We start from the raw sequence: 16,794 nt of genomic DNA on the forward strand, positions 1-16,794 counted from the left end.
CAAATACTGAGCAACTCTTAATTCTCTCTAGTCCTGTATAGGCAGGGACCCCAGTGGGAAGAGGTTGCACACTCTTTCTCTGCACTTCACACATTTTTCAAGGAATCCTTCTGCACTATATGTGTTCATCCTGAAATAACAGCTACCTAGTCTGTGTGTGCATGGAGTCATACAATCATTTAGGTTGGAGTGTACATTGTCATCCTCCTAAAAACTATGCCTGTGTCCTAGGGCTGCATGGGGTGGAGGAATAGGTACACACAGACACCCACATCATTTTCTTCTGCATATGTGCAATAGATTTTATATTCATTAGGACATTTTGAAAGATCTGGATCATGCAATCCCCTTCAATGAAGCAGAGAGGTGGAATATATTTGGCTAGCTCTTGCAGAATCTAAGATGGGCCATATGTAATAATATATCTTTGAGTAGGCTGTTTCTGCAGCATCATCATACTGACTAGAGTCAGATTCTTCCTTGGCTCATCCTAGACACCCGCTTTATATGACCTAGAAAAAATATGGGGGGTGTGTGAGAGGGGTGTATTTTTAGCTAAACTAAAGGGTATAAGCAAGGTTAGAAAAATAGGGTAATGCAGGAACCTCATGGCAACACTTTCCAAAATAAATGAAACGGAACAGGCATTGTTTCTCTGATTTTTTTAATGCCTGTTGATACATCTGGGCAATCTAGAAAAATAATTTTCTGTAAATTACCAGCTCTTCCTATGTTGTTGCTTCATAATGTGCAGTCAGGGCTAGAAATGAATACACATTCTATTCTGTCTTTATATAGTATAGAAATTTAGGAGTTGCATGGCCTCTCTAGTTTGTGACTGTAATTTAACCCACAGTGATAACTATTTCCTAAAATTCTGTCTGTAGTACTGAGTATCTGGTGAGTATATGACTATTTAAAAAACTAATCTGAACCTATTACAGTATCTACTTTTAGCAAGTTTGCATTTAATAAATTCTCATTTTCCACAGCTTTCTTAAAACCACCTTACTCAAGTGATCTTTTCAAAGTCCTGAGTATCAGCCATTCTAGCAGGTCAAGCTGTGTAATAACCTTGCATTAAACAGCAACTAAGATTTATATCTGTACCTGCAGCATCACACTAGGATACCCGAAAATAAACAGCATGATGTTTATGTTAGTCATGTAACAAGTGTCTTTCTCAGTTTGGTCACATGCATTTAATTTAAAATACATCCAGTAAAGAAAAAAATCACTTGGCACTTTCTGTTTCCATTTTAAGTAATCAATTTTAAAATAGAAGCAGTACAGGATATGTTTTATAAGAGGAGCTATAAAGAAGAGGACAGATTCTTTCATCACTCCAGAGTGTCTTTGAGGAGGCTTAGAGCAGGTGTAGAGGAGAGAGGCTGAGGCAGCCCTGGGCTGTCCTTTACCTCTGCCTGCTCTGGAGCACGGGGGTACTCCCTGCCAGAGCTGTGGACACCCAACCTGTGGCTCTCCTTACTCACTTCTCCCCTTTTTCTGTTCCCTGCCCCCTGATGTAAATTGTGTTTTATGTTTGAGAGGTTCACCTCGCTGTGGAATAACCAAGCTATGATCCAGCATGTGCAAAGGGCTGTCAGGCTGCTCTGTAGGAGATGAATTACATTCAGGCAGGACTAAAAAGCCCCACTTCACAATTGCTGCAGAATGTAGTGGAACTGGAAAATTAAAGATCTGGGGAATAGTTTAGGGTCAACAGTCTCAAAGCTTTACAATTCCACCTGTCCTGTAGGAAGGGAATATCATGTTCCAGGAGAACTGTGTTCTTCTGTGGAATTCACCCCTGAAGGCCAGCAAATATTCCACTGGACAGGTGGAATTTTAAGGCTATGTATAGCATTTCTTGAGATGGGTGCTTGTGTATTTTTTGCTCTCTCGCCACCCTTTCACTTAACAGCATGTACTTGAATACTGTGAGCTTATTTTGAATTTATTGGACACCTATTTATTGGATACCTACTGAAAATATAAATTTCAACAGCACTGTAACATCCAATTTAAAGTGCAACATGCTGCATTATTTTTCCTTCTGTATTTAAAGGAAAACCTTGAATACACTCAGGCAGCTAACAGTGGCAAAAATGAAGTGGACCTGAGTGTAGCAGTCTCAGTTACCTAGAAGCAGAAAACCAACCAAGGATAACATTTTTTTTGTTGATACACAGCAAAGAAAGTCAGCAGATTCAGAATTAAATTTGTGACTATTTGGCATAGGAGTTCTCATTAGTGATAGACAAAATTTCACCTCCCAAAGTAAGTAATACCTTCTGTATGCATAAATAGACTTGACAAGTAACTTCTGTTGCAAGTTGCAGTTCATATTGCCTTACTGTATTTATTAAGTCTTTGTAATTATATTTCAAGACATGTAGCTAATACAGCAGATGGTCCTTCATCCTTCTAACTTGTAAAAGTTTTCATTGGACAAATAACTGCTTTCCTAATATATAGTTCCTTAGAAACTGCTTTTCTTTCTAAATGGCAGGCTTATCACAGACCTAGAGTATCCAGATGTGAGCTATGGATGGACAGCTAATAGCCTGATTTCTACTGAAACAAGCTCTTTGGTATAAGTAACTCAAACATTGCAGTCCCCACTTTCAAATATTGACCAGCCTGTGAGAGATACTTTAACTGCTCAGGAAAAGCACAAATCCCACTGCTGTATATCTAAGAGGAGAAGTAATATTTGTATTGACTTGGTTTTTAACAGTTGCCCTCAGGTACAGAAGTCCAGAAGAGCCACAAAACATGCATGAATACAAGCTTTGCTTAGTTTTCCAATTGCTGTGTGTCTGAATAAGTAACAGAGTATGAGAAGACGTGTCAAAAGGTACCATATCGAGTCTGTTAACACTGAAAGTTGTGATTTTCAGAGGGTCAAGGTACAGAATGTTACATATACAGTGTGAGTGCAGTTGCATATGCATGTTCATAGACATGACATGAGTTCAACAAATATAATGTCAAAAATTTGACTCTGTGCCATTTGTTTCAGGCAGTTATTTGGCAGAAGACCAGGGTATCAGATCACAAAATGGCCTGTATGTCAGTTCTGGGAACAGCCGTTATGAGCAGTATGGTACCTTTTCAACACTGCTGCGAATATCCTGAGGTGAGTTTTAACTTCCTTATCCCAAATTCACTTCAGGTCTCTCAATGAAGAGAGATAAAGAAATACTCAAAAAGAAGGAGACTTCGAAGAAGAAGGTGTGTCTCCAGATTGACATCTGATTAATGCATTTGATTCTATTACTGTCCTCTCTATAAAATTAATTGGTTTGGTGATTGAAAATCCACTCCAAGAATCACCTCGTCAGGACTCATGTGGCACTGATCAAATGGCAGTAAAAACAGTTGTGATGACAAATGCAGAATTGCTGATTGCTCAGAGCTGTCTCGGGATTCCAGGCCCACAGGCAGGTTGTGCTCTCATTAATATCTGAGCATTTAGATGGTTCTCATCTTTGTGGCCTCTTAGCCTTGTACTCTAAAGAGTATTCCCTCAGTTTCAGTGGGGGCACCTGAGCAGTGAAAGGAAACACATACTTAGAAGGGCAAGTTATGCAAAACTTCCACCAAACACGTATTTCAACTAAACACTTTAAAATTTTCAAAAAATTCTGTGTTCTTGGCTTCTTTTTCCCCTTCTGAAAATGAGGGAATTCTCCATGATACCCTCCTTTGTCTAATGTTTTCAAAATTTTTTATTCTGCTTCCATTCTTGTTGGAGAAATTTTTTATTAAAGGAGAATCTTGCTACCTTTGAACCTTGTAAGCTGCATTTTCCTGTATCACGTGGTAGTAAACCTTGACAGGATGAGATGAATCCCTGTCAAGTCACAATGGCTCTTAGACACAACTTACCAGTGCTGCATTCAGCATGGTGCACAGTAATATTATTCAGATTTTAAGGTCTCACTGTTTATATGTGCAGCTTAATAGCATTATTCAGACTTAAATCTTTGTTTGCCAGAGTGCTTTTATATATGCAGTAGAATGAGGGGGAGCAAAGCAAAGACACTTCTTGTACTTTACAAAGTTTCATTTGTTTATGTCTGAACTGAACATCCAGAGCTATTCTTACCTGAATGTAGCTTGGATGTGCCCCCAGGACACGTGCAGGGGGCTCCAAAGGGAAGATGAGGGGGTATCTAGAAGGGACTAGTTTGGAGGAGGCACTTAGGTTCTCACATTACTTCTCTGCTATATCGTGAGGCATCCATATTCCTTGAATAGAAGTTGGGGAACATTCCATCTCTCTCTCTGTCTCTAAATAGTGTGTAAAATACCATGTGCATCATTTATAGGTGTATAAGTGATCCATGCACAATGTTGACGTTCAGAAACTGTGGACATTTCTAAACTAGGCAGCCAAACACTACGGAGTGACAGAGTTAAGTTGCCTGTGTAATCATTTTTTCCTCCCTTGTGTGCAGGTATTGGAGCAGGTATTTAAGGGCAAGGCATATACTGCTTTTTTTCCTTCCCATTCAGTCTGTCTCTTGTTTGCTACACAGACCATAGGGCAGCTCTTTAACTCTTTTAACTCCTGTTTGTTCATTGTGTAGCTGCCTGTTCCTTTGCTGCAGGGTCTGCTCTGAAGACAAAACTAATCTTGCTGTTCCTTACTGCAGAGTTAAAATTTCTTCAACAAGTGATCCAGGGATTTTAAAGACTGGACTTCTTTAAAACAGCTCCATTATGGGCACTGAATGAATCAGGAACACATTTCAAATTAGCTTTGGAGCATGCAAACTTGGGAGCTATGTGTAAAATAAAAATAAAACCAAGAAAATAAGGAACTGAAACAACTTTTTAAAATTTTCAGATCCCCAGTCTTGTAAATGGATAGATTTATTTGGGCTGAAAACTTTCACACAGGAAATTTCCCTAGTGTCTTCCTGTGGAGGCTGTTCAGCAGCTACATGTGCCACTGGGAGAAAGATAAGTATAAAAGAAAGGCATTCTGCTGTCCACCTGTCACAGATATATTTTAATGAATATAGAAGTTGTAGTTTTTTTAAAGTATTAATTTTGAAAACAGTTGATCTAGTATGAAATCAAAGTTTCATTAATATATTCTAGTCTCTGTAATTTTGTCTGCATACTTCATATACTTTCATATATGAAAATTCTACTAAGACTATTATTATAAATTGTAGATAACTTTTAATGAGCATACTGATATTCTGCATGGCTGTAAATAGTAACAGCAGTCAGCCATTTCTAAATCTGTCAACTTGTTAAATGAGTTATTTAGAGACTTTCAGTTTTGTTTTAATGTTTTCTGTATATAAAAATATTGTTGGAAGTGAAAGACTCGTACAAATATTTGTGAATTAGAAAAAGAAGCACAGAGGAACATTGAGGGAGGATGTGCTAAAGCTGCAGAATAAAATCTCAAAGTGCTGCATGTTGTTTTCTGATAATCATCCAACAGATACTTGACACCTCTTTAATTTGACCAGTGGTGTTTGGTTCTTTGCGACGTTGCTGACCAGAACACGCCAGCTTTAGCACAGAATGCTTGGTCCAAGGTCAGGAGGGAATAAGGGAGCACATGAGCAGATAGCTGCGTGACGTAGATGAATGGGAAGGGTAGGCCAAGTCCCATGGATCTTAAATTCCATTTCAAATGCATGATAATTTGGATTTTAGCAAATACAAGGGGTTCTGCCAAAAGCAGAGCTTATGAGGACTCATTTCTGTGTTCAGTGATCCACCCTGCTACCAGAACATTCTCCAGACTTTCTCATATCTCCAAAATCCTCATGCTGCCCCAGTGTTCTTTCACCTGTTAGTTTGGGCAGGTGGAGAAGGGCAGTGTGTGGGGCAGGATGTGGGATGCCCAGGATGTCGTTTCTTGCATGCTGCTGTTCCTGGCTTTTGAAAAGTTCCAATTGCCTTTTCTTTAGTAAGGTCATTATCTTGAGGCTGTTCTCTCCAAACAGCTGTCAGTTATCAGAGGAATTGTGGAAATACATCTTTGGGATTTCTGCTTCTTTATCAGATTGATTTGAAATCCATCCAACAGTTTCAAAGTTGCTTAGTGAGGGAGAGGGGGAAGAGATGAGACAAGCAGCACGAGTCATCAGCCTTATTTTGACCTGAAAAACCTGTTAAAGAATCTCAACAGAAAAATCTTAAAACTTGGAGTTCATGTTAGGTACACAAATCATGTGCTGTTTCCAAGGCTCCCTGGCAGTGCTGTGCTCACAGGTTCTGCTGCAGCCTGTGAATCGTGGGTGCTCAGCACTCTTGAGAGTCAGATGATTTGGATACAGGTGGCGTAGGTAAATTTAGGTGCCCTGAATAAATGCCCTGTGACAGGCTATTTAAGGTGCTCTCTACATAGAGAAGGAGGGATTGTGTGTTTTGGGCTTTCCCTGTAGGGGTGGTTCACTGCTGCCCTGGCCAGGTTGGGCAGCACTCTGTGCCTTTGGCTTGGACAAGGCTTAGGTTGGCAACCCCACAGTCAGCAAGCCAAGAGCTGCTGGCCTGGCTCTCCACAGTCTCAGCTCCAGGCAGCATCCTGCTGCAACTGGCAGTCCAAATGGGACATAAGTCAATAAATTGACCAAGGGAAATAGATACAAACCCATCTTTCTTATTTTTTTTTCCCTCTACTGTCTTTATCTTTGTATATTGTAGCTGTCAAGAAGCAGTGCATGCATTTGAATGACTTGGACTCCCATACAATTTTGTTTTACTATCTCACCTTTATAAAAAAACATTTTGAGTTCTTTAAAAGACTTTTGCACTGTCTTTGTTTTATCATTGTAGATAAATCTTTCTGGATTTCTCCCAAAAGCTGACTCAGATACTTCTTTGACAAGCCTTTCAAGTTCAGAAAGGAGTTTCATTTTTATAAATAATCGTCCGGTTCTTCAGAAGGAAATACTGAAGGTAACATCCTCTAGCTTTTAATTCAAGGAATAGAAATGTGATTTCTTTGAGGACAGAGACACCTAAGCAATCTACAACTTTTTTTCCCTCATGCAACAGTTTAGAGTATTACAGGTGAAAATACTAGCATTTACAACAGAAAGCCCCTCCACCAGTCTGACACTGCTGGTGCTTCAGTTCTATTCCATTTGCTGCAGTCAGACCACAGAGCTGGAGGTTGTGTTAACAACCTCCTGTTGTTTAACAAAATTATTTTCAGATGCTTTATGCAAGATACCAGAATAGCTGATTCTTTGTATTAGCCTGTAGAAATCACCTGTGCAATTCCCTATAAGGGAATTCTGATTTTGTCCACTTCCAGCTGTGAGCTTACCAAGCAAGCACCCATGCTTTCCCTTTAAATTTGTGTATGCATTGGGTAGAAATGAAAGTGATAGTGCAGCAGCATTGGCTACAGCTAGGCATCGTGTAGGCAGAATTTGATACTCTTGGGTTTCTCTCACTACTGAACCTTGCAGCACTTCACTTGGAGCAGCCTTGCTGTCCTAATCCTTGTCATCACCAGGGAAGAAAATCATGCTTATGCCAAAGTGTTCCTGCAGGTTTTAAAGTGGACACAATGACAGTTTTCAATTGGCAGGCAAAGCTTTGTGTATGTAAACCCTGAACTTATGTTGGTGTGTTAAATGCTGAATAAGGTAATCCATCTCCATGTATTATTTGATGTGCCTGGCACTTCTGGGAGTTCAAAGCTTAGTTTGAATCCCATGACAGAGATGGTTCCTTAACAAGAGCAAGGAAGACAGGATTCAAGGTGGGATTCAGCACACAAAGTAAAAATACAGTGCCCTGCGTGGAAAATAGGCTATATATCACATTTATCTCCATGCTATGAAGGCATGGAAACCACCAGGAACTGGCCTTTTGGTGATTATTCTGGCATACATGAAATGAGGACCTTTTAAGCGTTTCTTTAAGTTGAAAAACCGACAAAACCAGCAAACCAGTTATGCTTTTATAATGTCAGAATTTGTTTCTGTGCATTTTTGCCTATTTTATTGCCTTTACTGACATCTCTTTATTACATCAATCTCTAGTTAATTCGACAGTACTACAGTCAGGTGACACAAAAGGACTGTACTCGTTTATATCCTGTTTTCTTCTTGAATATTACTGTACCTGCCTCTGCTGTGGATGTGAATGTAACACCTGATAAAACACAAGTTATGCTGCATTATAAGGTAATTAAGGTTTGTTCTGTTTCTGAGTTGTCAGTCCTTACATAAGCATGATAAGGGCCCTGGAACTACCAGAATGTTCAAACATAAACACTGTCACTGGGTTTTTGGGGTTTTTTTTTAGTTACATGACAGCTTGCCTTTGTCAGAGCACTGTTTTGAACAAAAAGTACTAAACAGGCTAGCTGGGGGATTCTTCAAAATTAGTTTCCCAGTTCATTTCAGAGGTTTGATGCTGTCAGATATATGTATGTACCACTTTGGTTTCAGATGGCTTTACAGGGAGAGAAGCTAAGTGGAATTATGTTATGTGGCCCTGTATAAATTGATGCTTAACTTCGTATTTAAACCAAGTAATCACTGTTTCAACACCACCATTAAGGTGACGGTGGGCAGGAGGGGAGTTTATTTCTCATCAAAGCACTATTTTGTCATTATGTGTGATATATTATTGATGACATCAGTTAAGTGCCACAAAATTAGAAAGGTTGCATTGGTGGTTATTAATGTGCTTATTCAAAGTGAATATAGGTAGTCACACCAATATGTTAATCCTCTTATTCATAAAAACCTTTTGTATTTGTCTGTGTTATTCTTGTCAGTGTCCTGCCTGTTGAGGGTCACTTGTATGAAAATTAATACAGCATTTTTACACTTGATCTAGTTTTCCTTTGGCATTGGAAAAAGGGTTGGAGTTTCTTTTCTCTCTTTTCTTTTTTTTTAATTTCTTTTTATTTTTTTACGGGTTTGGGTTTTTTATCTTGCTCATTTCCATCACTTGGTGTAAAGTTGAATTGGAAACATGGACCATGAAAGCACATCCACATGAAATTGGATGTTGCTGTGCACCTGTTTTGGCTGTAAACTTCTAACTCCATATAAGGTAGGAATAACTTTACATGATACTGGTTTAAGTCAAAACCCTGTTATAAAGAAAGCATTTAATTTGCTCTGTGATATCGGAGTAAACTAGTGAAGCAGAATGTCCACAAAATATTGGAAGCTGAAAGTGTCCAGTTCAGAGTCTTTAGGAATGTGTGAACAACTGAAATGCAGTGATCAGCCCAGACATGTCTAAAGATTATTCCAAATAAGAGCACTTGGCATATTGTTCCATATTCTTGGTATCTGACAGTTACATTTTTAGGTGCACTTGTGTGTGTGTGTTTTCTTCTTTTTTTTTTTTTTTTCTAGGAATCTGTCTTACTTGCAGTTGAAAATGTGTTGAAATCACTGTATGGGCCACTACCTGCTGCAGTCCCTGGTGAAAGTAATAAAACAGATGTTACCTCAGAAGACATGTTTGTTCATAGAACAGACCAAACAGATGTGGCTGCTAATGAAATGGGACCATCTGGAAATGATGAGCTACACGCTCATGCTTCATTCCTTTCACTCAGCAGTGATGTGCAAAACTGTCAAGCAGGAAAAAACGCAGAGATCTGCTTAAATCATCAGACATTTAGTGGTGATAATGTACACAGTTGCCTGGACAAAAGAGAGGCTTCTAAGAGTGATGCCTTTCCAGACAGTTCCTTAAATTTATTGTGTGAGGAGGAACAGAATGGACAGAATATGGCTGATATTCAAAGTAATAGTGTTCCTGTGGACCCCGAGTCTAAAAAAGCCAATGAGCATGTTTTGAGTTCTGATAATATTGACAAAATAGATAAAAATGAGGAAGCCTTAGTCCCTAAAGTCTTACCTGAGATCTCTGCTGATAGTTGGAGTATGGGAAGTGCATTTAAAGACATTCTAGGAGACAAGCTGGAACCTGTTAAGATCTTGATTCCTGAAGGTGGAGGGACAGTTAATAAGCAAAATGAATACACTTGTGAAAAAAGCAGTGATCCGCAAAGCTCAGATCAAAGCATAAAGAAAAAAAATGTGATAAGTGAAAAATTTGGACGTGTGACAGCTTATGACTTAATTAATAGCAAAATAATAAAGAAACCAAAGTCTGCATTTGAATTTTTCACACATGAGTGTCGTCCAAAATTGATAGATGATAATCCAAAGACCAGCATGAATGACATCCTGCTGACAATTGAAGAGCAGTGGAAGAATTTGAATGAAGAGGAAAAACAGAAGTAAGTTCAGGCTGTGTCTTGCTTCTGAAGCTGGAAGCTACCAAAGAGTCACTTGTAATGAATTAAAAAAATTGTAATGTTCCAGTTATTGATGAAAAAATAGATAATGAATTTTGACTTCTCAGGATCAGAATCGGTGTTTTTTCACATTAGAGTTGTGTTTTGCTGTGTACAGTTGTGCACTGCAGATTGGAATTACTCCTTCTGCCACTGTGCTGTGCAGCAGTTGGATTAGGGACAGCAGTAGTTAGGGACAGTTCTGCTGAACAGTTATTTAAGATAACAGGCAAGAAACTTTCTGAATCCTACAAACTTCTAAGGGCAGCCTTTACAGTATCACTCCCAATGCACTGTCCTTGAAAACCAGCACGGTGATGGATGATGCGCTGTTGAGTTCTTCAGAGGTTTTTCAACTTTTGTTACTATAAAGTGAGAATTCTTTTTTAGGAACTTTGGTACTCAAACATTGGGTAAATTCAATTCCTCTAAATTTCATTTGTATCCCAACCAAGGCTATCCCAGAATTGTATTTGCAAAACCCAGTCAAATGACACAAGGAATTACTTTTTCCCCTAACCAGCTATTCCATTGCTGGTTCAGAGACTATAGCACAGTCTAAATTTTAATCTGTTTCAAACAAGACCAAGTGTCTTCCTAGATTACAGTCTGAATAGCTAAATTCCATATTTTTCTAAAATGAATTGTCACTGAGTTTTTGAAATCCATTTGCAAGAAAAGGAAATATTTTAATCAGACATCTGCATTGCTCTGAATGTTAGCTGTATCAGAGTTAATTGAAACCTTTTCCCCCAGCTTCTGGTTAACCTAATTTAAAGTTTACTGTGCAAGCAACATGCCATGGTCACAAACCCATACATGTGAGAAAGTGTTTTGTCCATCTCTGCATAAGCAGAAATATTAATGTAATAGTAGAAATCTATTACAATTATATTCATGCTTTTAATGAAATGAAACAAAAGGTTCTGCCAGCTGTTTCAGAAAATTTTAATTTGCTCTGCTTTAGCTTTTGAGATTTCATGGTTGCTTTCCTGGTACAACTGTTATGTTAAAGAGTGTGCCTACAGATTAACTTTGCATTAGTTCAGGAAGGAGACCTCTGGCAATCAAGTTTTCCTTATATGTGGGATTGAATGCAATATATTACACACAGTGTATATATATTTTCCTTATATGTAGAATTGAGTCCCATGGCTGTTGAAGGAAAGTAGGAATTCACCACTAGCTGTATCTATAAATACCAGCTTTGGTTTACCTTTCCACATTTATGATCCTAAAATTGCCTCAGAGAATAGCAAATAGGAGGAGATACACAGACAACTTTTCCTGCAGAGCAGCAATCCAGAAGGACTTGTGGCAGAGAACATGAGTCTTGCCTCCAGGTACTCTGGATAAATTGGGCCACCTAGAGGTAACAACAAATGTAAATACATCAGGGCAGCCAAGTGCCACAGCTCTACTTTGTGCATCATGCTGGCACAACCCCACATTTCCTGGGCTCCAGTCCTTCATCCTTCTGTGATAAAGTCCTGCCTTGTGCAATGGTTTCAGTATCTCTGTTTCTCTGTGGCCCCTCCATCGGGTCTCAATTAATTTAAATCCCTTTTGGGAGTAGTACAAGCACCAGATGTCTCGTAGTGACACAGGATGGCCTTTTCAAAACAAGCCAGCATTTATTACACAACCGGAATGTCAAATGTTATGGTCTTTAGGTTATAATAGAGGAGGAAAGCTCCATGCATGTCCATGCTGGCAGCATCACATATCCCCCCCCCCCGCTTTGCAAAGGATTTCATTCCTTGCAGTCACTCGCCTCTTACTTAATACAGCTTGCATGTGTTTCTGACCTTCATGTTTCCTGCACATCAGGCTCAGGTGGGAGTGGGAAAATCCCTCCAAGTGCCATAACAGTGGCAGGAGTAGTTACCCTGAAGGTGTAGGAAAGGTTCAAAGTTACACACATTGTCATGGGACTAACAAATCACCTTGTCAGCACTCTGCAGTAATTCTTCATGAGTAGATTTGTACCTTGGGAGAAATATTTTTTCAGGTAGCATGGTCTTTGCTGTCAGAGTTTGCAGCAAATACTCAAATTGAGATTATTTGTCTTATAAGGGCTGAGAGATATACATTAAAAGGGGTTTCTTAGTATGCTTATTATTTTGTTTGAGTTTACATTGCAAGGGGGAAAGAATATATCATTGGTCCATTTTTCTAGTTAAACCAAAGCTGCCTTTGAAACTAGACTTCATTCTACTCTTCCACTCTCTGCTTACATCCAATTTTGCAAATTTTCATGTCTTTAGGTTTTGTAGCATCAGAAAAAGATCCTGAATTTGCAGTCTTAATTCACAAAGCAGAGAAACACTGTTCTTGTAGCACTTGTTGATTATATGTTCCTCTGTGGAAGGATTTTCAGAAAGTCAAAGATGTTCTTCCCTCATAGTTTGTAAATCTGCAGTTTTTCTTTGGTTCTGGGCAAATCACTGATATTAATATGTATGAATTTGGAAGATGCTCACAATCAAAGTTTGGAAGACTAGAATTTTTCTGGTGGTAGCCTAAACTGACAGGCAAGTTGGACTTGTTGGAAGTGCTTTCATTTTGGATTATCAGTGATCACTGAAGGCTCAATTCTCCTACATTTAAATATTTTCCTGCATTACAGTTAGGTCTGTTCAAAACAAAGTATTTATTGATCTGGTCAAAGCTGTAAATGAATTTGGGATTAAAAAAAATTCTGTTCAAGTGATTTCATCCATTCATTTTAAAAGGAGCAGATGTTTTTTATCTTAATGTTTGCTCCATATTTTCTAGGACGTGATTTATTGCAAGAAACTATTTAAGCTGACTTTTTTAGTTAACTAAATATTGGTACCATATGTGAGTGCTAGCACATCATAATTAATTGCAAATGGTGACCCTTTTGTTGACCTTAATTTTCCAGCGTGCATACACATAATTGAATCAAACTGTTCCAGCAAGTAGCAATAAATAAATATGACCAGCTAAAATACTTATTTCCAATACTAACATATGATAGTACTGCTTTTTTTTGGTTTTGTTTTAATTGAAGATTAGACTGGTTTGAATTACCTTCTAGAATTCAGGTATCAAATAAGGGCAAAAAGAGGGAGTTCAGCAAATCACAACCTTTGCTTTCAGAAAAGTAAAATTCATAAGCAGTAGACAAGCATAAACCTGGGACCTATAAAAGTTTAGTTATCTCACTGACATTTATAAACTCATTAAGAATCCATTCATGTTGTAGAGGTTTAGTATGTAGTAATGTTTTAACCATTTAGACAGCATTTAGGAGTAGCTTTTTATTGACTGCTTTTGAAAAACTTTTAAGATTGATTATTACTTACAGATTTCTGTGATAATCATTCATATCCTCTATTCTTACACTTCATCTGGCTAATTTTAGGCCATTTGAAATCAAATACGCTTCTAAGTAAGTAAGACCCAGGGCTTGGGAATTACTCAAGCTCCAAAGTCCTGCTGGCCCCATGGCCTCCCCTGCAAGGCTGTAGAGCTCTAGAAGCTCAAACTACTTTGTGAGTTGAGCTGGATGAGCCTGTGACAAAAAACTCCTTTGCGTTTGATTGCAAATTAAACAAGGGACTGAAGTGAAAAGAACCTTGCTGTAGGTCTTTATATGATGTACTCTATTCCTTACAGTAATAGTTCCTCCCCTTACAGTAATTGAGGTTTTGCTGGCTGTCTTGAAGGAAAATTTCCAGCTTTTGTTCAAGATGTGATGTAATAGAGGCACCATCACCATCTTCATCGTGGTGGGCAGTGTATTGATGTGGGTACTTGAATGGACCATGCATGTGGTTCTTGGCTCTTGAAATGGTTACCTTTTCTTCTGCTTTAGTGTGGTAGGGGTTGGGGTCTGGAGCTTTTTATCTCCTGATGCTACTGGTTTGTTTTCTCCTTCAAGTTATGAAATAAAAGCCACTAAGGACCAGGAACGGTACAACAGAGAGGTCAAGAAAGCCAGTGCACAGCCAATGCACCGACCAGCAAAGGAGGCAGAAAAACACAAAGCCAAGCTGAAGAGTTCTGCATCTGACCAGCAGAAGCTTGACAAGATATTTCATAACCAGATTGAAAAGAAGGGGAAACTGGAACAGCCTGTGAAAATTGTGACAGTGCCTTTTTCACTGAGTTCCTGTAGACGTCATCTTCAGAGACAAGAGAGAAATGTTTCCGATGAGCACGAGCTTTTCCTGATCCGTCGTCAGAGTTTTCCTGATGTCTGGATACTCGCTACTGAAAAAAATGTCAAGTTGCTGAATCCATATAGACTGGAAGAGGCCCTGCTATGTAAGAGATTATTGGTGAACCATAAGCTTCCAGTAGAGAAACTGGACAATCCAATTGTGTTAACAGACAGGTATAGTACTATTGAGCAAAAATGTATATATTACTTGAAACATCGGTTGATAATTATTTACAGTAAACTCTGGCAAGGCCCTGTTTGCTAATGCTGGGCTTATTTGTGCACTCACTTATCTATTAAAACAGAGTTTGGGTTTTATACATTTTATCTTGAAGTACTGAGCACACTTGGTCTTATTCTAGTTGAAATAAGTATGATCTTTGACCAGTTTCCTTGGTAGTGCATCAAATACAAATTTCTCTCCCAGAAGAAAATTAAATGCTCCACATTTTCACAACTTCACTATAACTGATTTTCCTCCAAGAATTAGGAAATGGCTGATAAAATTATTATTACTGTATGCCTAAGCTCAGTCCTCTCACTAAGATAAGTGAATAGTTCTCATTTTCTTTCTTTAAACAATTGTTTTTCCAAAATACTTTATAAAATCTGGATGACTCCTTATCACTTGATATCTTTTTCTGTGGTTTTTGTACGCTTGTAATTTTCATATAAGGGATGTTGGTTTTTAACGCTTGGGGATTTTTTTTTTCCAGTCTTATTGGTGGATCTCAGTATATGGCTGCTCTTTATAAAATGCCGAAGAATTACCAGAGTTTCCATGGATCAGGTTATTTGTCAGATCCAAGGCTTGTAGCAAATGGATTCCAGATAAAAGTGATAGAAGGTATGATGGTTTTAAAATCTATTAGTTGCATTGGAGCTTGCTTCCTATGATTCAGTGATTTAAATTATTGTTAATATGGATCATGTTATTCTGCATCACCTTGTCATTTAAAGCACTAGCATTCTGCTTTCCTTACCATTGAGATTTTGTTTCTTGGCAGAGAATGTAATCCTCCACACAGAACATGGAGTAATGGAAACTGATGACTGAAGAGAAAAGTTAAATAGTATTTCAAAGAATGCTCTGAAATGCATGTTTTCCTCAATTCTTTCTTCTTTTCTCAAAATGCTCAATGCCCATATCCTCAGTTGCTATTCTGATATAATTTAGGTTAAACTGACAGGAATTCCTGAGCCCAGGCACCTTCTGCAAGTATGTGCTTTAGCTGACTACTTTACTGCTGAGCATTATGGAGGTCCAGTAAGGAGCTGGATCCTGGTTAATGTCATACTTTTCTATTAAAATTGTAACCCAGAGCCCAAAGGGGCCAGCAAAGAGATGGTCAAGGATCACCACACCTTTTCTCAGAGTTTGATCTGAATACATTTTGAAGGAGTGTACTTTTCAATACCTCTCTGTTGTTCACAGAAAAATGCATTTCATAGATTTTTTTTTTTTTACTTTATCAAGAGAAGTCAAAGGTCTTTACATATTTCTGAAGAATGTTTTCTAGGATGTGCTGGAAACACAGGGGTGACCCAGTGGAGGTTCTGCAGATCACGAATTCTGTAGCAGAATTCCAAGAAAAGCAAGCTTCCTTGGGGGTAGCACCTAGCTGACAGCTCAGGGAAAAGATTGGCCATAAGAGCTATTAGAAATGCTATAGCTTCATGTGTTACAGATCCCCACATATGTACAGTGATGACAGATGTACTGTAACATATGGGATCTTTTAAGGGTAGGTACAAAAAAGGGATGTAGACTAACTCCTTCACTCAGAGACTGGCTCTTGTGAAGAACTGAGCCAAAGCTGTTTTTCTTACTGGATCATGCACAGCAAAAACAGGGAAACTTCCTTCTGACTGACTAAATCTCTATATAAATAGCAACACCTCAGGAGAAGAGGTGTTGATATTAATCTTGATAATAATCATGGAGTGAATGATTAGGGAAATAAAGCATGTACTGTAATAGGCTGCTCTTACATGGTTTACTCAGACAAGCAGATCAAAAGCTGTGGACATCTATGATATGTCCTTAGGCAAGTATGGGAGAGAGGGATTGTGGCTTAGCACTTTTGCTCACCAACTTTTTTTTTTACCTCCTGATATTCTAAGTTTGCTCAAAATCTAATTAATGTACCTAGAGATGAATAAATTGAATGTGAAAATTTGAAGATAAATAATTTTTCATCCTGGATGAAGAGTTTAATTTCTAGTTTATTTCTAAGCAACAACAGAAAGTTGTTGACCAGTCTTGTAGTACTGCAGATGT

At 38.4% G+C, this 16,794-nt stretch overlaps 1 protein-coding gene across 4 annotated transcripts in view; it reads left to right on the forward strand.

Annotated features, from left to right (window-relative positions):
• Positions 1-16,794, forward strand: part of PMS1 (PMS1 homolog 1, mismatch repair system component) — a 44,187-nt gene that overhangs the window by 17,881 nt on the left and 9,512 nt on the right. For all 4 annotated transcript variants that reach the window (XM_036386460.2, XM_054515363.1, XM_036386459.2 and 1 more), the window contains exons 6-11: positions 3,026-3,142; positions 6,814-6,936; positions 8,034-8,177; positions 9,369-10,264; positions 14,232-14,687; positions 15,230-15,360. In XM_036386460.2, the coding sequence (XP_036242353.1) occupies positions 3,026-3,142; positions 6,814-6,936; positions 8,034-8,177; positions 9,369-10,264; positions 14,232-14,687; positions 15,230-15,360 (1,867 nt within the window). The remainder of the gene's footprint in view (positions 1-3,025; positions 3,143-6,813; positions 6,937-8,033; positions 8,178-9,368; positions 10,265-14,231; positions 14,688-15,229; positions 15,361-16,794) is intronic.

This window comes from Molothrus ater, chromosome 7 (genome assembly GCF_012460135.2).
Source record: "Molothrus ater isolate BHLD 08-10-18 breed brown headed cowbird chromosome 7, BPBGC_Mater_1.1, whole genome shotgun sequence".
Classification (NCBI taxonomy): Eukaryota; Metazoa; Chordata; class Aves; order Passeriformes; family Icteridae; genus Molothrus; species Molothrus ater.